Consider the following 22,098-nt stretch of genomic DNA (forward strand, 5'->3'; position numbering starts at 1 on the left):
TTCTGAAACTGTATCTCCCAGAGGCCTACCCTGATTAATCTCTCATCTCCTCACTTTACCTCCTCTTCTACTACTGTCACTTCATCACTTCCATGTCACTTCCATATAATAATAATAATAATAATAATGGCATTTATTAAGTGCTTACTATGTGCAGAGCACTGTTCTAAGTGCTGGGGAGGTTACAAGGCAATCAGGTTGTCCCACAGGGGGCTCACAGTCTTAATCCCCATTTTACAGATGAGGTAACTGAGGCACAGAGAAGTTAAGTGCCTTGCCCAGCATCACACAGCTGACAATTGCCAGAGCTGGGATTTGAACCCATGAGCTCTGACTCCAAAGCCCGTGCTCTTTCCACTGAGCCACGCTGCTTCTCTATCTGTGTCACCCTGATTTACTCCCTTTGGTCTTCCCCCCACCTCCTAGCCCCACAGCAGTTATGTTTATATCTGTAATTCTATTTATTTTTATTGATGTCTGTCTCCAACACTGTACGCTGTGAGCTCGTAGTGGGCAGGGAATGTCACTGTTCGTTGTTGTATTATACTTTCCCAGGCACTTAGTACAGTGCTCTGCACAGCATAAGTACTCAATAAATACAATTGAATGAATGAATTAATTAATTGAGGACTTGGGTACCTGCGACAGTGCCACCCTCTCATTCCCACCATAGCACACATACATATCTTTATACCTTACTCTTTCCTCCTACAATTTATTTTAGTGAGAGACTGTAAATTGTAAACTCCTTGAGGACAGAGACCGTGTCTACAGACTCTGTTTTGCTCTTCCAAACACATAGCACCGTGCTCTGCACACAGTAAGCACTCACCAAATACCACCGATTGATCGTGTATGTCTCCCCTACCAGACTCTGTCCTTGAGGACAGAGATCCTGTCTAGCAATCAATCAGTCAGTCAATCAGTGGTATTGAATGAGTGCTTACTATGTACAGAGCACTGTACTAAATGCCTGGGAGAGTACAATCCAGCAGAATTAGCAGAAATGTTCCCTGCCCTTAAGGAGCTTACATTACACGAACTATTGTGCTTTCCAAAGTATTTTAATGCAGTGCTCTGCACAGGGAAAGTGTCCAGACATTTTACTCACTGACTGATAAGTCCCTGAATCCTTTCTGACAAATCATCAAACATTTCATATTGAATGATCCATAGATATATAACAATATATAATGATGTATATCTGGTATAGCATTATAAATTTTAAGTTTAAAGTGCACGCCCTAATACCTCTAAGTGTTTTGTAGACAATGCCTATTTTAATCAACCAAACCCAATACAAGATATAGAAGCAGTGTGGTCTAGTGGCCTGGGAATCAGAGGATCTGGGTTCTAACCTGCCTCTGCTACTAGCTTGCTATGTGACCTTGGACAAATCATTTAGCTTCTCTGTGCCTGAGTTTCCTAAACTGTAAAATGGTTATTCAAAACCAGTTCTCCCTCCTACTTAGGCTTAGTGGATAGAGCACAGGCCTGGGAGACAGAAAGACCTGGGTTCTAATCTCGGCTCCATCCCATGTCTGCTGCGTGAGCTTGGGCAAGCCACTTAACTTCTCTGGGCCTCAGTTACCACACGTGTAAAATGGGGATTAAGACTGTGAGCCCCATGTGGGACATGGACTATATCTGACCTGATTAACTTGCATTTATCCCGTTATTTAGAGCAGTGCTTGATCCATAATAAGCATTTAACAAATACCATAATTATTATTATCATTATTATTATTATTATTACAGATAAATACCCATGTCCCCATCTTCCAGGGGAGAAAAACAGGTCTAAGAATGGCATGTAGATAGTGAGGTTCCCCCAGAAAAACAGATTGAGGAGACTGAAATGTGGTACAAGCCCTCTGACTCTTTCCCAGGATCTCCCCACCTCCTGGCCAGGGAATCTTGAAAAGAAGCTCACTAAGCATTCAAGAGGGTGAAATTAATAAAATCAGCATTGTTTCCTAAACACCTGCCATAAAATCTTACTGCACCTGGGTATGTAGGCAAGTGATTTAGTGTCAGCTGCTGAGGAATGGATGAAAGTCATGGCCTACTTGATAGATTATGGAACTGGGAATGAGAAGGACCTGGATTCTAATCCTGACTTTGTTACTTGTCTGCTGTGTGACTTTAGGCAAGTCATTTCTCTGTGCTTCAGGTATCTCATCTGCAAGATGGGGATTAAGACTGTGAGCTTCATGTGGGATATGTATTGTGTCCAACTTGATTAGCTTCTATGTACCCCAGCAGCTGGGGTACAGTATACTGCCTGCCACATAGAAAGCACTGAACAAATATCAAAAAACAAAAAAAAAAAAAACTGTGGAGGAAGTGACTATTCAAGATGATTTCATCACTGAGTTTGATACTTCCTAGCACTTCCAGCCTCACTGAGGTGATTCTCAGCAAAGTCTCTCACCCTCTTCTGGCCTCAGAGCTCCAGAGATTGGAGGGAATGAGATGGCAGCCCCATGCCAATTCCTCCCATAGCTTTAGTCATCCAGGATATGAATAGAAAGCTGCAGATAACTAATGATCCAAAGGTTCTCCCTGAAAAGCTTTTCCAGTAATGGTAATAGGGTATTTCAAAGACTCTTTAACTGCCTGATGCAAACCTACACATTTTAGCTGAGGTCTCCATCATGAGCCTTGAGAACCAGCCGGCTTGCCCTGGTTTTGGGCTGTTGAGGAGGAGCCCTGTCCTTTGCCTTGGGAGTTAGCATTGAAATAATTAGATTATAAATACAAGCGATGAGTGTATGTGTGATGGGGGTGGGGGTTTGTGAGGAGGGCAGCACTGCCTGCCAAGGACCTTGTCCCATTCCCAACACTCCTACCTCCTGCCCTCCTCCGCATCTCTCCTGGCTTCCCCCACCTCCCCAACCCATCTCCTCCCTGTGTGGTTTGCTATTGATTTACGTCGTGAGGTCTAATGTGCTTTAAAAAATCGACACTTCAGCGAGTTCCTCCAGTAATGCATTCTCCAGGCAGGCTGAGAGCTGCAGCGGTTTCAAAACAAACAGGTCACTGTTCATGATTCAGCCACCAGGGAGGAAGGCAGCTGTGAGGGATCGGTTGTGGTTGATGGGCACCACCCGACTTCTTTCACTTCACCCTCACCCTGTGTCTTTCCATAGCTGACATTTGCAGGGGAACCACAAAGCCCCCACCCGTCCCAGGGCAAAAACTCTCCCCACCCTGATCTTTTGTGTCTCTCACCCAGATCTTGGCCCCACATGGTCTGTGCTGTGGGTCGGATTAAAACCAGAGGAAGGGATCCACCTGGATAGTGGGCAACCGATGGAAGCATCCACAAAGGCTCACTGGTTCTCACCCTGCCCCTTTCAAACAATCAGTCTGTGGTATTTACTGAGTGCTTACTGCATATAGAACTTGGGAAAGTACAATACCACAGAGGTAGGTGGTAGATGTGATTCCTTCCCATATCATCATTATCATCATCAATCATATTTATTGAGCACTTACTGTGTGCAGAGCACTGTACTAAGCGCTTGGGAAGTACAAGTTGGTAATATATACAGTCTCTACCCAGCAGTGGGCTCACAGTCTAAAAGGGGGAGACAGAGAACAAAACCAAACATACTAACAAAATAAAATAAATAGAATAGATATGTACAAGTAAAATAAATAAATAGAGTAATAAATATGTACAAACATACATACATATATACAGGTGCTGTGGGGAAGGGAAGGAGGTAAGATGGGGGGGATGGAGAGGGGGACGAGGGGGAGAGGAAGGAAGGGGCTCAGTCTGGGAAGGCCTCCTGGAGGAGGTGAGCTCTCAGGCCTTGAAGGGAGGAAGAGAGCTAGCTTGGCGGATGGGCAGAGGGAGGGCATTCCAGGCCCGGGGGATGACGTGGGCCGGGGGTCGATGGCGGGACAGGCGAGAACAAGGTACAGTGAGGAGATTAGCAGCAGAGGAGCGGAGGGTGTGGGGTGGGCTGTAGAAGGAGAGAAAGGAGGTGAGGTAGGAGGGGGCGAGGTGATGGAGAGCCTTGAAGCCCAGGGTGAGGAGTTTCTGCCTGATGTGCAGATTGATTGGTAGCCACTGGAGATTTTTGAGGAGGGGAGTAATATGCTCAGAGCATTTCTGGACAAAGATAATCCGGGCAGCAGCATGAAGTATGGATTGAAGTGGGGAGAGACACGAGGATGGGAGATCAGAGAGAAGGCTGATGCAGTAGTCCAGACGGGATAGGATGAGAGCTTGAATGAGCAGGGTAGCGGTATGGATGGAGAGGAAAGGGCGGATCTTGGTAATGTTGCGGAGCTGAGACCGGCAGGTTTTGGTGACGGCTTGGATGTGAGGGGTGAATGAGAGAGCAGAGTCGAGGATGACACCAAGGTTGCGGGCTCCCATAAGGAGTTTACAAACCCTCTGTCATCTTAAAAGACCATGAGCCCCATGTGGGACAGGAACTGTGTCCAACCCAATTTTCTTGTATCCATCCCATCGTTTAGTTCAGTACCTGTCATATAGTAAACACTTAAATACCGTTATTATTATTATTATTATTCAACCATACTGAAACTAGGGGAAATTAGAGGAAAAGGAAATCATGGGAGAAATATCTCTTCTGAATTCTAAAAGACATCCTGAGGGGCAGGAGCAGGGAGGAGTGGGAGAAACTTGGGTTACAGTAACCCCACTCCCAAATAATCCAACCAAGGGGAGCAGAGAAGGCAGGGGGCATGAAGGGCCAGAGGACATCCTGAAGCAGGCCAGGAGGTGACTTTAGCTTGGGGTATTCCCCCTTCTTCAAAGTCCTTCTCCTTTAGCTCTCTGGCAGTTTGAACCCATCCCTGACCTGAAATAGATGATGCACCAGGTAAGCGCTCAAGACACGCTTTCTCCTGAGTGGATGAACCTGCTGCTTATTATTCATGGTATCTAGAGCCAAACCATGAAGTAACTAGCCGAGCAGAGATAATGAAGAGAAAGCTGGTTCAGTGGTAGTGAGCAAGAAGGCAGCCCTGAGCAGAGCCACAGATGTCTGGCTGGGGTTCCAAGCTTGGTCCTCACACCTGGACTTCCCATCAAGCAGATTCTGCTTAAATCCAGCTGAAGTTAATCACCCACCTGGGCCTTTCTCCTAGTATAACTTAGTAGAAAGATCATGGTCCTGGGAGTCAGTGGACCTGGGTTCTAATTCCAGCTCTACCAGCCTTTTGTGGGGTGACCTGGGGGCAAGTCACTTGATTTCTCTGTGCCTTAGTTTCCTCAACTGTAAAATGGGGATTAAATACCTGTTCTTCCTCCTACTCAGACTGTGAGCCCCATGTAAGACAGGGACTGCATCCAACCTGATTAACTTTTATCTACCCCAACCCTTAGAATAGTGTTTGACAAAGTGCTTAACGAATGTAGTAATAATAATAATAATGGTAATTTATCTCAGTTTCCACTCTGCGCCCCCTTTCAAACTCTGCATATATGTTGTCAACTTGTACTTCCCAAGCGCTTAGTACAGTGCTCTGCATACAGTAAGTAAGCACTCAATAAATACGATTGAATGAATGAATGCGTATGAGAGCCCTCTCCAAGCCTCTGTGGTAACCTCCTGCAGGGGGAGCTGGGAAATCAATTTCTTGGTTTCCTAAATCGATGGGCCCCTAGAAGGAAACAGGAAGGATAAGGCATGGTGGGGAGGATATTCTGCAAATGGTGCTCGTGGTACAGTTTGTGGTAGAGCAGAGAAAGCTAATAATAATAATACTAATCATTATTATGATTTGTGGTATCAGTTAACCATTAATAATATGTCAAGCATGCCCCTAGAGAAAGAGCTTTCTGTTGCTCTGCACTTCCCTCAACAAATTGCTGTTTCAGGGAAAGGTGAAGGATATTTTTTTCTGAGGGGAGAGGATGTTAAGGGGTGTGAAAGGAAGGGGTGCTCTATCCTATCAGAGATGTGCCTGATAGGAAGGTAAGCTTCAGAGGGTGGAAAATGTAGACCTGTTACTGGAGTTTGGACAAAGTTTTTCCCAAGGAGAAACTGTCATCTCAAATTGGCACTGACCCATTTGGCAGACTGTCAAACTATTTCGTCATGGCCCTCTGTGATTTCAGAGGGAAGATAGGCCAAGAACAACACTAAGCAGTATGGGCCTGGCTCCAAACACTCACTCTCTCTAGGCAAAGATCCTGTAATGCATCTGAAAGTGGATATTTGCTTTCTTGTTGGCTCAAGGAGAGAGGAATTGAGAACTTTCACTGGAAGTCAAGATAAAGGACAAACTTCTTGTCTAGCTACTCCAGACATTTTATGACTGAGCCCACATGGAAAGTCCTATGACAATTTGCAAACTATCATCATCATCATCAATCAATCAGTCATATTTATTGACTGTTTACTCTGTGCAGGACACTGTACTAAGCACTTGGGAGACAAAGAACTTCGGGGAAAAGCCACTGTTAAGGTGAAGGACCTTGCAACACAAAATATTTTCACAAATGAAAAGCCACAGACACTTTCTTATGAGGCCATCTCTATCTCACTACTCTTGAAGGAGTGAAATAGCCATAAGCCACATTTGAATCAAGAATATTTGTAGAGCTCTGAACTAAGAGCTTGGAAGGGGTAGGGACCATCTCTATATGTTGCCAACTTGTACTTCCCAAACGCTTAGTACAGTGCTCTGCACACAATAAGCGCTCAATAAATACAGTTGAATGAAAAAGAATCCAACAGAGTTAGCAGACATGGTCTCTGCCCTTAAGAAGCTTACAGTCCAGTGGTGGAGAAAGATACTGCATGTAGTAGGTAAGAGTGCAGAATAAAGATATGAACATAAATGTTATGGGGAGGGAGGGTGGTGTGATTACCCAAGTGCTTGGATGATGTCAAAGTGCTGGACTGAAAGTATGGGAGATGAGAGATCAATTAGTCAGGGAAAGCTTCCTGAAGGAAATGTAATTTCAGAAGGGCTTTGAAGAAGGGGAGAACAGTAGTCTTCCAGGTATGTCATAAGAAGCAAATGGCCAAAAGGTTATCTTGAAGATTGTCTCAGATTGGGGACAGAATCATAGCCCATTGGTAACCAAAGAACTGGGTTCTCATTTGGACTCCAGTGACAGAAACATGCCTGTTTCCAAACATTGTTCTCCCCACTAGCCAAGCTTGGGTGGAGGGTTACTGGCACTCTGTATCTCTTTATCTCAAAGGTCACCAATGACCTCCTGCTTGCCAAATCCAACGGCTCATATTCTGTCCTAATCCTCCTCGACCTCTCAGCTGCCTTTGACACTGTGGACCACCCCCTTCTCCTCAACACGCTATCTGACCTTGGCTTCACAGACTCCGTCCTCTCCTGGTTCTCCTCTTATCTCTCCGGTCGTTCTTTCTCAGTCTCTTTTGCAGGCTCCTCCTCCCCCTCCCATCCTCTTACTGTGGGGGTTCCCCAAGGTTCAGTGCTTGGTCCCCTTCTGTTCTCAATCTACACTCACTCCCTTGGTGACCTCATTCGCTCCCACGGCTTCAACTATCATCTCTACGCTGATGACACCCAGATCTACATCTCTGCCCCTGCTCTCTCCCCCTCCCTCCGGGCTCGCATCTCCTCCTGCCTTCAGGACATCTCCATCTGGATGTCCGCCCGCCACCTAAAGCTCAACATGTTGAAGACTGAGCTCCTTGTCTTCCCTCCCAAACCTTGTCCTCTCCCTGACTTTCCCATCTCTGTTGACGGCACTACCATCCTTCCCGTCTCACAAGCCCGCAACCTTGGTGTCATCCTCGACTCCGCTCTCTCTTTCACCCCTCACATCCAAGCCGTCACCAAAACCTGCCGGTCTCAGCTCCGCAACATTGCCAAGATCCGCCCTTTCCTCTCCATCCAAACCGCTACCCTGCTCATTCAAGCTCTCATCCTATCCCGTCTGGACTACTGCACCAGCCTTCTCTCTGATCTCCCATCCTCGTGTCTCTCTCCACTTCAATCCATACTTCATGCTGCTGCCCGGATTATCTTTGTCCAGAAACACTCTGGGCATATTACTCCCCTCCTCAAAAATCTCCAGTGGCTACCAATCAATCTGCGCATCAGGCAGAAACTCCTCACCCTGGGCTTCAAGGCTGTCCATCACCTCGCCCCCTCCTACCTCACCTCCCTTCTCTCCTTCTACTGCCCAGCCCGCAACCTCCGCTCCTCCACCGCTAATCTCCTCACTGTACCTCGTTCTCGCCTGTCCCGCCGTCGACCCCCGGCCCACGTCATCCCCCGGGCCTGGAATGCCCTCCCTCTGCCCCTCCGCCAAGCTAGCTCTCTTCCTCCCTTCAAGGCCCTGCTGAGAGCTCACCTCCTCCAGGAGGCCTTCCCAGACTGAGCCCCTTCCCTCCTCTCCCCCTCGTCCCCCTCTCCATCCCCCCATCTTACCTCCTTCCCTTCCCCACAGCACCTGTATATATGTATATATGGTTGTACATATTTATTACTCTATTTATTTATTTATTTATTTATTTTGCTTGTACATTTCTATCCTATTTATTTTATTTTGTTGGTATGTTTGGTTCTGTTCTCTGTCTCCCCCTTTTAGACTGTGAGCCCACTGTTGGGTAGGGACTGTCTCTATGTGTTGCCAATTTGTACTTCCCAAGCGCTTAGTACAGTGCTCTGCACATAGTAAGCACTCAATAAATACGATTGATTGATTGATTGATTTAATTGTCATAGATTTCCGTGCTACTCCTCAAGGATAACTGATTGGGCCTGCCTGCTTGCAAGGAAGTGGGTCCTATTAGTAGCTACAGTGTTCTCTCTTTCCTACCATACTAACATCACACAGTTGGTCCAGTCTGTTTTAACACCAGTAGGTCCTGTCCCACTGTTTCGGCTTTTGGAAGTTATCCATTTTCAATTGCTTGCACTGATTTCTTGCAACAGATATCACTTTCCTTATCCCCTGCATTTAATTGACCCTCCAGAGACTGAAACCATCTTCAAGGAACCTTGTAGTCTAGGCAGGCTCTAATAAATCACCAGACTCCCCCAGGCTCTTCCAGAACAGATATTGATATCATACAAATTTAGCAACAAATGAACATTGGGTCCAGCTAATTTTCCAGAAAATAATCATAGAGGAAGAATGCTGTAACTTTACAGATGTGGCCTCAACCCCACTCATTACATCTCTCCCCATTTTCTCCTCTCCTGACCCCATTCAGCTCTGTGTTGCAGTTGGTGGATTGTTTGTGAGGAGAGGAAGGATTTTCTCTAGAATGGAAGATATTCTCTAAAAGATGGTTTAGAAAATCAATGGGTTTGGTGGGTTTGGGAACTCCAGGCAGTGGTAAAGAATGAAGAGTGAAAAGTGAGAGTGGTGTGGCCTACTGGAAAGAACATGGACCAGCTCTGTCATTTCTCTTCTGTGTGACCTTAAGTCACTTCACTTCTCTGTGCCTAAATTCCCTCATCTGTAAAATGGGGATTAAGACTATGAACCCTATGTGCGATATGGACTGCATCCAACCTGGTTGGCGTTTATCTACCTCAGAGCTTAGTATGGTGCCTGGCACTTAGTAAGTGCTTAGCAAATACTATTAAAAAAACCAGGCTTGTATTTTGGTCCTCACAAGAAGCTAATGTCCATTTTTCCACCTCTGGGAAGAGGGTCATTCCCTGCACGTAAATCTGCTTAGGTAGATGGAGGAAGGCAGGAAATTTGATGCCCAAACTGCACAAGACCAAGTCCCAGAGGTGGCAACCACCCTCCAACTGCAGGTATAAACTAGAATATCCCAAGATAGGGACCTGGCATGGAAGTGACTCTGGAAGGTGCCATTTTGACTCTTAACCTTTGCAAGAGAAGGAGTGGCAGATGCCTCAGAGGCCAAACTCTCCCTAGAGGAAACTAGGCAAAATTGCCAAGTGTAGCACCAGTGAAAGGGAGCAACTACGCAATCCAGTTTGAAGTAGGGATTTGGAGGTCACCCAGTGAATTTGATCAATAGGGAAAGGCGATTCCTCTGACCGTCCCCCCCCACCATCTCCTCTGAGGTTTGAATTGGCCAATTTTCTATGCTGATCAAATTAACCCCATAATTCACTGACTTTATGTTTGGAGAATCAGAAAATTAGTTTGGGTTCCTGGGTGGTGATAGGTGCACTGTAAACTTTAATTAGGATTATTTATAGTGCCAACAGATCTGTCGGGAATCTCTCTCTCCCTCTCTCTCTCCCTCCCTCTCTCCCCCTTTCCCCTCACTCTCCCTTACCCCCCTTCTTTTCCCTCTTCCATCCCCCCTTCCTCCTTCTCCTCCCCACCACCTTTTCTTTCTTTCTCCTCACCTTTTTCAGAAGAGCAAAGAAACCCCAGGCCAGCAGGGTGAGACCAGTTTGCACCCAGGGCTCATTCCTGTCCTGTTAGAGATGAGGCTTCCCCTCAGATGTGGAAACTGTTCAGTGAACTCAAACAAACATAATTTAATCAATTGTATTCACTGAGTGCTTACTGTGAGCACAGCACTGTACTAAACGCTTGGGATAGTGTAATATAACAGAGTTGGCAGACATGCACTCTGCCCACAACGACCTAAAGTCTCCCTTTAATTCATTCATTCATTCATATTTATTGAGTGCTTACTGTGTGCAGAGCACTGTACTAAGCACTTGGGAAGTACAAGTTGGCAACATATAGAGACGGTCCCTACCCAACAATGGGCTCACAATCTAGAAGGGGGAGTTCTAATGGTTGCCATTTACCTCCCTGGCCCTAAGCAGAATGTTCTTGCTTGATTTTAAATGAGAAGTTGTCCTTATGACAAAACTGCCTATATTTTGTGGACTGTAAATATTTGTATGTTTGTCTCTCCCATTATTGTTCAAGCTCCCTGTGGACAGGGAGTATGTTACTTCTTTATTCTGTACTTGCCCTGTGCCTAGTACAGCATATTATTTCAAGTGGGAGCTCAATAAATGCTGCCCTTCTTCTACTATTACCAGCCACCTACAATCACTCCTTGCCATCACTGTCTAGAATGCTGGCTAAGAATCTGATCATTGAGAAAGAAGTAAGTTTTTCAGTTGAGTGGTTCATTAGTAATAATAATCATAGTGTTTGTTAAGCACTTGCAATGTGAATATCACTGTGGTCTAGTGAATAGAATATGGGGCTGGGGGGCAGAAGGACCTGAGTTCTAATCCTGGCTCCACCACTTGTCTGCTATGTGACCTTGGGCAAGTCGCTTCACTTCTCTGAACCTCAATCAATCAATCAATCATATTTATTGAGCCCTTACTGTGTGCAGAGCACTGTACTAAGCGCTTGGGAAGTACAAGTTGGCAACATATAGAGACAGTCCCTACCCAACAGTGGGCTCACAGTCTGCAAAAGGGGATTATAATGTGAGTTCCATATGGAACATGGACTGTGTCCAACCCAGTTGTCTTGTATGTATCCCAGTGCTTATTACAGTATCTGGTACAAGTCAATTAGCCCAGACACAGTCCCTATACCACATGGGGCTCACAGTCTCAAGTGGGAGGGCAAACAGGTATTGAATCCCCATTTTACAGTTGAGAAAACTGAGGCACAGAGAAGTTAAGTGACTTGCCCAAGGTCAAACATCTAGCAATTTACAAAGCAATTGGCAAGCCAGAATTAGAACCCAGGTCCTCTGATTCTCAGGCCCATGCTCTTTACACCAGGCCATGCTGCTTCTCAGGAGGCAATTTGGGAAGTTCTGTTTGGGACATGTTAAGGTGCCAAAAACTCATCTAAGTAGAGAAGCCCTGGAGGCAAAAAGAGATGTGTGATTGTATAACAGAGGGGGTGTAAGGGGGGAAGGGGAGTTCAAGGCTACAGAAGTCGATTTGTGATTTAGCAGTTCCCCATTCCAGCACCACCATGTTTACTTCTGAAGAGATAATGGGGGGTGTGGACAGAGTTCAACTCACTGTGGGCAACTGAATGGAAACAACTTCTGACAGCTTATTGGAGCAATGCTATGAAACCTCAATCAATGGTATTTATTGAGCACTTACTGTGCACAGAGCACCTTGGCACCTTCCTCACTCAGCTCAAGTTAGAGCCAACTTCCCTGAATTCAGAATATAGTCATATAGTCTTCAAGCTATTCTACAGTTAGAAGGGAACCTCTGATTCACTCAACCTCCCACGTGCAGGAGGCTCACCCAGGGTTTTCTCTCAAGACAAGGCCAGCCATTTCTTATCTTAAGGTGAAATTATTTTCTCAGAGGAATTAGGACTGAGGGAACAGGAAATTTGTCTGTTCGTTATTATATTGTACTGTCTCAAGCGTTTAGTACAGTGCTCCTGCACACAGTAAATGCTCAGTAAGCATGAGTGAATGACTGACAGTGAAAGACAAACTGAGCTGAGGAAAAACTGCTTACATTTAAAATAGAGCTGATCTAATACCTCATATCTTTATACTCTGGCTTTTCCCCTACCTGTAATTCATTTTAATGCCTGTCTTCCCTTCTCAACTGTAAGTTCCTTGTGGACAGAGGTATCTATCGTATTGTACCCTCTCAAGCACTTAGTACAGTGCTCTGTACACCCCAGATTCTCAGTGAATACCATTGATTGCTTGCGGTCAGGAAATCACATGCCCTTCCTCTCCTTCTTATCTGGTTCTGTAGAATAGATCTGATGAACATTCTGATCTTATCCAAGTCTGGAACTGGGAGAAACTGGGGAGGAAAAGTTGTGGTAAAGAATTATTTGGCTCAAGTTGAGTAAGTCTTGAAATGTCATAAGGAACTTTGTCCTTATAAGACATCAATGTTCCAGGCCCTAGAGTCATTTAAAAAGTGGTTCAAATTTATTAACTCTTTGAAAGTACTCCAGGGTAGAGTCAAACAAGTCCCCCAACAAATTTTATGAGCAGGGGTGGAAATTAGTTTTCAACATTAGTTACAGATTCCAGAAGCAGAAGGAAAGCTCTGGGGCTGGAGGAGCTGGGGAAGAGAGGAAGAAATGGAAAAGTGGAAGGGGGGCTTGAGGGTGCTGTTAATGGGTCAACCACAAAAACTGTCACATTAGGAAAATTATCCTTAGCCCTAATTCAGACCCAACAGTAGCAACCCCAAAACTTCCTTCTGTAAGAACTGAGGCCTGATCTCTCTCCAGACAATTGGGAAAAAATAAACAGTACAGAAAACCAGGGGCAGGTTTATAATCTGCCTGCTCATAAGCAATAAGCTAACTGCTGCCTCCTAGTATATTGATAAATTCTGAATAATAACAATAGTAGCACTTGTTAATCATTTACTATTGTGCCAACCACTGTGGTAAAGACTGGGGTAGATACAAAACAATCAGATCGGACATAGTCCCTGTCCCATATGGGGCTTGCAGTCAAGGTGGAAGTTTAATCTCTGTTTTACAGACGAGGAAACTGGGAAGTCAAGAGACTGCTCCAAGTCTCTCAGCAGCTCTTTGTAAACTCGTTGTGGATAGGGAGCATGGCCAGCAGCTTTGTTGTACTGAAACCTCAATCAAGTGCTTAGTAGAGTGATTTGAGTACAAATAAGCACTTAACAAATACACTTGACTGACTGATTGGGAAGCAGTGTGTCCTAGTCGAAAGAGCACAGGCCTGGGAGTTAGAGGACCTGTGTTCTAGTTCCGGTTCAACCACTCATCTGCTGCGTGACCTTGGGCAAATCACTGAACTTCTGTGTGTCAGTTACCGCATCTATAAAATGGTGATTAAGACTGTGAGCCCCACATAGGACATCGGTTATGTCCAATCTGATTCGCTTGTATCTACCCCAGTATTAAGCAAAATGTCTGGCACATAGTAGGCGCTTAACAAGTGCCATTAAAAAAAATGACTGAGTTGGGATTAGAATGCAGGTCTCCTGATTCCCAGGTTTATGTGCTTATAACTAAGGCCACATTTCAACCTTTCATCTCCACTCAACCTTTATCTTCCATCGCTCATTAATTAAAAAACAAAGGGTAAAAGTCCACACTACTGCTTGTGGTGGGGAATGATTTCTGGACCACTCCAGTCAAACTAGGAATCACACTGCATTGCTATTCATTCAGTCATTCAATCGTATTTATTGAGCACTAACTGTGAGCAAGCACTGTACTAACCACTTGGGAGAGTACAGTATAACAGACACTTCCTTCCCACAACAAGCTCACAGTTTAGAGGGGGAGACTGACATTAATATAAATACATAAATAAATAAATAACAGATATATACATATAGATATATGCTGTGGTGTTATGGTGTTATAGTTATTCTTATGGTGTTGCAGTGTGTTTAAAGAGTTTGTTGGGCATGACTCTCAGTTGAAAAAAACAAACTGTTTAGGAGCCTAGTATTATTGCCTGCTTGTTCACTCGGACATTTATTAAGCACTTGCAAGGAACAATGCACTATACTATGTGCTGGAGATAATTACATGGAAATAGATTCAGGCAGGGCCCTGATCCCCGGAGTACTCACAGTCTAGGGATGGGTGAGAGACATGCACCCAGGGAAGAGTATCAGGGTAAAGGCAATATTGAACATCAAAAATTCAACAAAATGATAAATCAACCAGAACGGTGATGCATAGAGCTACCAATCATCACTGCTGGATGGACACAAATGTCAAAATGTCCTGGGCATAGACTGCCACCGACTAGACTTCCCAGCCTGATGCCCATAGTTGGAACAGTTCTCTCCCCACTCCCCACTCCTGCTACTGCAGGGTTGAGTTCCTTGTTAGCAAATCCTCATGATGGGTAAAGGGAGTCTGGGGGACAGGGTGTTAGAGAGAGGGAGGTTTAGAGAGAGAGAGGTTGAGAGAGGGAGGGTTACAGGGACTAAGAGAGAGGGATTAGCAAGAGAAGGGCTTAGTGAGAGGTGGTGGTTTAGTGAGAGAGAGTGGTTTAGAGAAGGAAGGGTTTAGAGAGAGGGATTTAAAGAGGGGGAATCTGGAAAAAGAAGAGTTTAGAGAGAGGGAGGTTTAGTGAGGGAGGGGTTTAGCAAGGGAAGGGTTCAGAGAGAGAGGTTTAGAGAGAAAGGGGCTTAGAGAGAGGGATTTAGGGAGAGGAGTTTAGAGAGTGGGGTTTATTGAGGGAGGGGTTTAGAGAAGGAGTTTAGTGGGAGAGGTTTAGAGAGTGGGGTTTAGTGGGAGGAGGGGTTTAGAGAGGGAGGGGCTTAGAGAGAAAGAGTGGTTTGGAGAGGGAGGAAGAAAGAAGGGAGTAATAAAAGAACAAAAAAGGGATAAGGGGAAAAGGAAAATTGAGTGGAAAGGGGGTCAGGAAAAGAGATGAGGGAAGGAGGAGGGCAGGAAATCGCCATCACCACTGCCACCCTCAACCATCGCTGGGGTAGAAGGGGTGGCCTTGGTAGCACAGCCCAGAATTGGTCACTTCAACTGAAGCTACTACCAGCCCTGTCCACAACAAGCTTACACTATGGAGGGGGAGAAAGACATTAATATAAATGAGTTACAGATATCTATGTAAGTGCTGTGGGCCTTGTTGGGGGAATGCATAAAGGGAGTGAGTCAGGGTGACACAGAAGGGAGTAAGAGAAGAAGGCCTTAGTCAGAGAACACCTCTTGGTGGAGATGTGATGTGCCTTCAGTAAGACTTTGAAGAAGGGAAAGTAATTGTCAGATATGAGGAGGGAGGGTGTTCCAGACCAAGGGCAGGAGTCGGGCGAGAGGTCAGCGGCAAGATAGACAAGATCAAGGTAAGGTGAGAATGCTGACATTAGAGTGAAGTGTTTGCACTGGACTGTAGTACAAGAGCAGCAAAGTGAAGTGAGGGCAGAAAAAGTGATTGAGTGCTTTAAAGCCAGTGGTGAGGAGTTCCTGTTTGTTATGGAGGTAGATGGGCAACCAACTAGCTACAACAGGGCAACTGCTCAGGACACCAACTTCAGAACACAACTAAATGAAGAACACACCAGGTTTGCAGAGCTACCTGACCCACATCCAGGTTTAGACCCCAAGAAGCTGTTTCTGACCTGTGTTTCTTTGGTTTGCAGAAGCTTGATGCCTAGGACCCTTGAAAGTCAGATCACTATGGAGAAGACTCCCAGCTACTTTGTCACCAAGGAAGCCCCAAGAAGGATCTTTAACATGTCCAGAGACACCAAACTGATCGTGGTAGTCCGAAACCCTGTGACCAGGGCCATCTCAGATTACACCCAGACCCTCTCCAAAAAGCCGGACATCCCGACTTTCGAGGGCCTCTCCTTCCGCAACCAAAGCCTGGGCATCGTGGATACATCGTGGAATGCCATCCGCATCGGCATGTATGTGGTACACTTGGAGATCTGGCTTCAGTACTTCCCCCTCTCCCAGATCCATTTTGTCAGCGGCGAGCGGCTCATCACAGATCCCGCAGGAGAGATGGGGAGGATCCAAGACTTCCTGGGCATCAAACGCATCATCACAGACAAACATTTCTACTTCAACAAGACAAAAGGATTCCCATGCTTGAAAAAAACGGAGAGTAACAGCCTCCCCCGTTGCCTGGGGAAATCGAAAGGAAGAACTCATGTACAGATAGATCCAGAGGTGATAGAGCAGCTCAGAGACTTCTATAGACCTTATAATATCAAATTCTATGAAACCGTCGGGCAGGATTTCAGGTGGGAGTAACCGGCTGGGCCCAGATGACTTCAGCAGTAAGTGCACCCTTCAGTCTTCCGTGAGGACGGCATCTTAGAAGCGTATGTGAAAGCGGGGTACCCCGCTCTGATCCGCTCCCCCTGACCCCCACCCCTTCCCACCGCTTAAGGGCATTCCTTCTGGCCATCACATCCAAGGAATGGTCAGTTTGGGAAATCACAGTGGGCTTGAGCACCCAGGAAGCCCACTGACTGCTGGCCTTTTCCAGTCTGCCGGCCTTACTAAGGAGGCAGGGTCTGCTGGGCAGAGAGGGTCTGAGCTGTCATCAGAGCCTCTGCTTGGCCCTGCAATGTCCCCACTGTCGGGTCAGTCACATAGTTATTTTCTACGCAATGGGGTCCGTCTTCTTGGCTTCACTGAAGGAAGCCTGGGGAATCGGGGTAGGATGAGAATTGATTTTCAGAGATTATAGATATATAGATATATATAGATATATATAAAACACTCACAGGCGCGCGCGCGCACACACACACACACACACACACAAACGCATACACCCAAAGTCAATCAACCTACATTTGCTGCCCATACATTCCCTGGCTTTCCAAATTCAATTCCTTATTGGCATATACCTCCTTCCAGGTTCCAAGATCAGTGCCAATGGAGGCGCATTACCTGAACAAAACCTGTCCACTTGGGGGCCAAAGAGGGCAAGGAACCATCTCATCAGCTCTCCCCACTACTGCCAGGACACCCCTGACTCCCAAACAGGAGGCTTGAGGTTGGAATGGGCCTCGGCAACCCACTGGGAGTCATGGCTGGGGGGCTCGGAGTCAGAGTCCTTCTCCGGTTTGCCTTTTGTCACATAAGAGAAACCTGTAACCATGAAGGGGGTGATGTATATGCTTGAAAACAGTATTGGAAACACCCATTGTAATGATATCTGGTCCTGTGAATAAAGCACAGATTTCAGCTGTTACGGGTACTTTATTGACAATAGTTTTCTTGTTCAGCATGTGATTCTTTCGTGCGAAATAAAGAAGGCTATCACTTGTCCTAAGTAATGTACTTTTCTCAGGGCAGATCTCAGCAAAGCAAGGCCTCAGTCAAAGAGCTGTGCCCAGGGCATAGCAGAAGTGGTGGTTCCCACAGGCCAGAATGACAATCTATAGATAGAAGTAGCATGGCCTAGTGGAAAAAGCATGGGCCTGGGAATCAGAAGGACCTAAATTCGAATCCTGGCTCTGCACTTGTCTGCTGTGTAACCTTGGGCAAGTTTACTTCTCAGTGCCTCTGTTACCTCATCCGTAAAATGAGGATAAAGACTGTGGGCCCTATGTGGGACAGGCACTGTGTCCAACGTGACGATCTTGTATCTACTGCAATTTAGATACAACCCTAACCCTAACCACAACATATCTACCCCATGGCACCTAATAAGCGCTTAACAAACATCACAATTATTATTATTACAATTAGGGGGACTAAGGACTGGGTGTTGAGGCTTTTTGCAATAAAGTTAGCAATGGAGGTGTTGGAGGAGGGAACTGGGTGGAAGGAGGAGGTGAAGAACCTCAGCTTGGCCTCAAGTTCAGGAATCACTTCCTCGGGGTGAGGATCAACTTCCTGTCTGAGCTCAGTCACTCTCAGCCACTTTGATCCCGCCACAACTCCCCACCATCCAGCAGAAAATAAAGTTCTGCTCAACTCCATTCAGACAACGGACCGATCCTCCCTTCACCGACAGGATGAGAGATCTGGCTTAAAGCTGGGAATGGTCATTTTAGAACAGTGCTTTGCACATAGTAAGTGCTTAACAAATACCATTATTATTATTATTATTATTATTATTATTATTATTATTATTATTATTTAGGAGACCATGCCGTGCCCAATGCTGAGCTGCCTGAGATCATGGTGGAGGGCACCTCAGGGGCCGTTCACTTGCCTGCAGAGCTGCTGAGGTGATTCTAACAACTGGTGGCTATGCTCCTGGCAGTCTGCCAGAGTGAGGGAGAGAAGGTCTGCTCCACTCTTTTCCAGATTGACATAACTTTTCCCATCCCTGTACCATCTGGAGGGGCTGCTGGGATCTCCCAGTGGATGGAGCACGGGCCTGGCAGTCAGGACTCCAGGGTTCTAATCTCAGCTCTGCCACTTGTCTGCTATGTGACCTTGGGCAAGTCGCTTCACTTCTCGAGATCTCAGATTCCTCATCTGTAAAATGAGGATTAAATATCTGTTTATCCTCTCTCAGACTGTGAACCCCACACTGGGACAGGGCTTGTGTCTGACCTGCCAATATATTGTATCAATCCCAGTGCTTAACACAGTGCTTGGCACTAAATAAGTACTTAGTACAACTATTATCATCAGTATTATTAGAGGACAAGGAAAAGGCCTGAAGGAGCCTCCCTGTGCCCAGAGGGGTGAATAAGAGAGTCCTCCAAGTTCCTGAGTGGGTGGTTTTCCTATCTCCCCTCAAAAGACCCTCGCAGTAGCCTTAAACATTTAACAAAGAGGGAACCATCAATAATGGAAGCCATCTCAAGTGAACAGTGCACAGAGAGCATTGTGACACTAGGACCTCAGAAGGGATATCCTGAAGGTTGTTTGACCTGTGGGAAGAAGTCACCCAAATGCCAGATTCTTGCTTGCCCAAGCCGGAGTTTGGAATCCAATGAGGAAGAGAGAGAGAGAGAGAGAGAGTGTTTGTGCTCAAACGTGCACTGCCTGGTTTTCCTCACTCACCTGCTCCCCTCCTCTTGCCTTTGTACATAATTCATTTCTCCCAAGAGGGCTCCTGAGCAGCTGGTCGAGATTAAGCTTTGTTTGTTGGATACTGTTAGTTTGAGACCAGTAAGCGTCTACCCCTGCAGGAGTGGGAATTAAGGGAGTCCACCAAGGTGGAGGGAAAGAGGGAGTGAGATAAAGAGGGAGAGAGAATGAGAGAGATAGAGAGACAGAGACAGAAAGAGGTGAGGCAGAGAGAGACACAGGGAAACATAGGAACAGGAACACAAAGTGAGACACACACACACACACACACACACACACACAGAAAAAAGATCAGGATGATGAAGGTAATTTTGGCTGAATATTGAGGTTTAGTGGTGTGGTTCCCAAATAACAACAATAACAATGATCGCACTTATTAAGCGCTTACTATGTGCAAAGCACTGTTCTAAGCACTGGGGAGGTTCCAAGGTGATCAGGTTCTCCCATGAGGGGCTCACAGTCTTAATCCCCATTTTACAGATGAGGTAACTGAGGCACAGAGAAGTTAAGTGACTTGCCCAAGGTCACACAGCTGACAATTGGCAGAGCTGGGAGTTGAACCCATGACCTCTGACTCCAAAGCCCATGCTCTTTCCACTGAGCCGTGCTGCTTCTCCAAAGCTGTGTCCCCAGAAAATGGTGATCTGCAGGAGATCAGAATCCAACAGGACTTTTCCAGGCTGGGTTTAGACATGATTTAAGATTTTATGGTTATGATAGGAACAGCGGGTGCCAAGGCCTCAGAGGGCCGGTCCCAGATATTCTTCAAGTCACACCTGCAGTCTCTTTCACTGCCCCCATGCCATTCCCTTGGAAGCCAGAGCAAATCTTCACTCCAGCAGCTAGCGTCAATTCCCAAGCTAAAGTAAGGGCAGGGCAGGGATACTCCTAGTTGTCAAAGTAATAATAATAACAACAACAATAATAATAATAATTATAAACTCTTTGTTAAATACTTACTATGTGCCAACCACTGCACTAAACAATATAAGATACAGTATAAGCATATTGGACACTGCCCCTGTCCCACATGGAGCTCAGCGCCCAAGGGGAAGGTGCACAGGATTTTAATTCTCATTTTATAGAGAAAGAAACTGAGGCACAGAGAAGTTGTGACTTGCCTAGAGTCACACAGCAGGCAAGTGGCAGAGCTAGTCCATGCTCCTTCCTAAAGCCCCTGCTGCTTCTCTTTAGGTCTGGAGGAAATTTAAATTTGTTTCCCTTGGAACTGCAACTGCAGGGAAAAAATCCCCAAGCAGCATATGTTCCCTTTTCCAAAGAGCTGCAGAAATCCACGTCCTCCCCTCCCCAAGCTCACTTCTGCCAGGGGACGATGGGGCCAGTGTCCAACATCAATTGTCAGAGAACATGTGTACTTGCTGGCCAAAGTCTGGACCGGTGCCATGACTTCCCCATGGTGAGGTCTTCCGGGACAGCTAGCAACAGATTCTTCTGATCTTCTCAGCCATAACTGGGGTAGATTTGGCAGGAGGAAATCAATCAGTCAATCAATCGTATTTATTGAGCGCTTACTATGTGCAGAGCACTGTACTAAGCGCTTGGGAAGTACAAATTGGCATCACATAGAGACAGTCCCTACCCAACAGTGGGCTCACAGTCTAAAAGGGGGAGACAGAGAACAGAACCAAACATACCAACAAAATAAAATAAGTAGGATAGAAATGTACAAGTAAAATAAATAAATAAATAAATAAATAGAGTAATAAATATGTACAACCATATATACATATATACAGGTGCTGTGGGGAAGGGAAGGAGGTAAGACGGGGGGATGGAGAGGGGGACGAGGGGGAGAGGAAAGAAGGGGCTCAGTCTGGGAAGGCCTCCTGGAGGAGGTGAGCTCTCAGCAGGGCCTTGAAGGGATGAAGAGAGCTAGCTTGGCGGATGGGCAGAGGGAGGGCATTCCAGGCCCGGGGGATGACGTGGGCCGGGGGTCGATGGCGGGACAGGCGAGAGCGAGGTACAGTGAGGAGATTAGTGGTGGAGGAGCAGAGGGTGCGGGCTGGGCAGTAGAAGGAGAGAAGGGAAGTGAGGTAGGAGGGGGCGAGGTGATGGAGAGCCTTGAAGCCCAGGGTGAGGAGTTTCTGCCTGATGCGCAGATTGATCGGTAGCCATTGGAGGTTTTTGAGGATGAGCCAGTGGGATGAAAAGACATGTATGCCCTTTTAAAAATGAGCCTTTTGTAGGGGAAACAGAGGCACCCCCATCCCCTCAACAGTGGAAAGCTCCATCTTCCTCCAAGGCCTAAGGGAAGAATCAGTCAGTTAGCAGTTACTGAAAACCCCTGTAAACAGAATCTGAACCAGATGGCCTTACAGAGTCTGATGAGAAGAGTCGAGCCAATGGAGGCCTGCTCTCAGCTGGGTACCACTTTGGCCATAAATGAATCAATCTTATTTACTGAGTACTTACTGGATGCAGAGCACCATATTGAGTGCTTGGGAGATTACAATATAACAGAGTTGGTAGATGCATTCCCTGCCCACAATAACAATAACAAAAATAATCATGGCATTTGTTAAGTGCTTACTATGTGCCAGGCACTGTTATCAGCACTGGGGTGAATACAAGCAAATTTGGTTAGACACAGTCCCTGTCCCACTTGGGGCTCACAGTCTCAATCCCCATTTTACAGAGGAGGTAACTGAGGCCCAGAGAAGTGAAGTGACTTGCCCAAGGTCACACAGCAGACAAGTGGCAGAGCTGGGATT

The 22,098-nt window shown here is 46.1% G+C and overlaps 1 protein-coding gene across 1 annotated transcript in view; it reads left to right on the forward strand.

Annotated features, from left to right (window-relative positions):
• Positions 1–17,637, forward strand: part of HS3ST2 (heparan sulfate-glucosamine 3-sulfotransferase 2) — a 118,723-nt gene extending 101,086 nt beyond the window's left edge. Inside the window, exon 2 of the mRNA XM_038763325.1 lies at positions 16,000–17,637. Within this exon, the coding sequence (XP_038619253.1) occupies positions 16,000–16,618 (619 nt within the window). The 3' untranslated portion in view covers positions 16,619–17,637. The remainder of the gene's footprint in view (positions 1–15,999) is intronic.
• The last annotated feature ends 4,461 nt before the right edge of the window (positions 17,638–22,098 follow it).

Source organism: Tachyglossus aculeatus, chromosome 21 (assembly GCF_015852505.1).
Source record: "Tachyglossus aculeatus isolate mTacAcu1 chromosome 21, mTacAcu1.pri, whole genome shotgun sequence".
Lineage (NCBI taxonomy): Eukaryota > Metazoa > Chordata > Mammalia > Monotremata > Tachyglossidae > Tachyglossus > Tachyglossus aculeatus.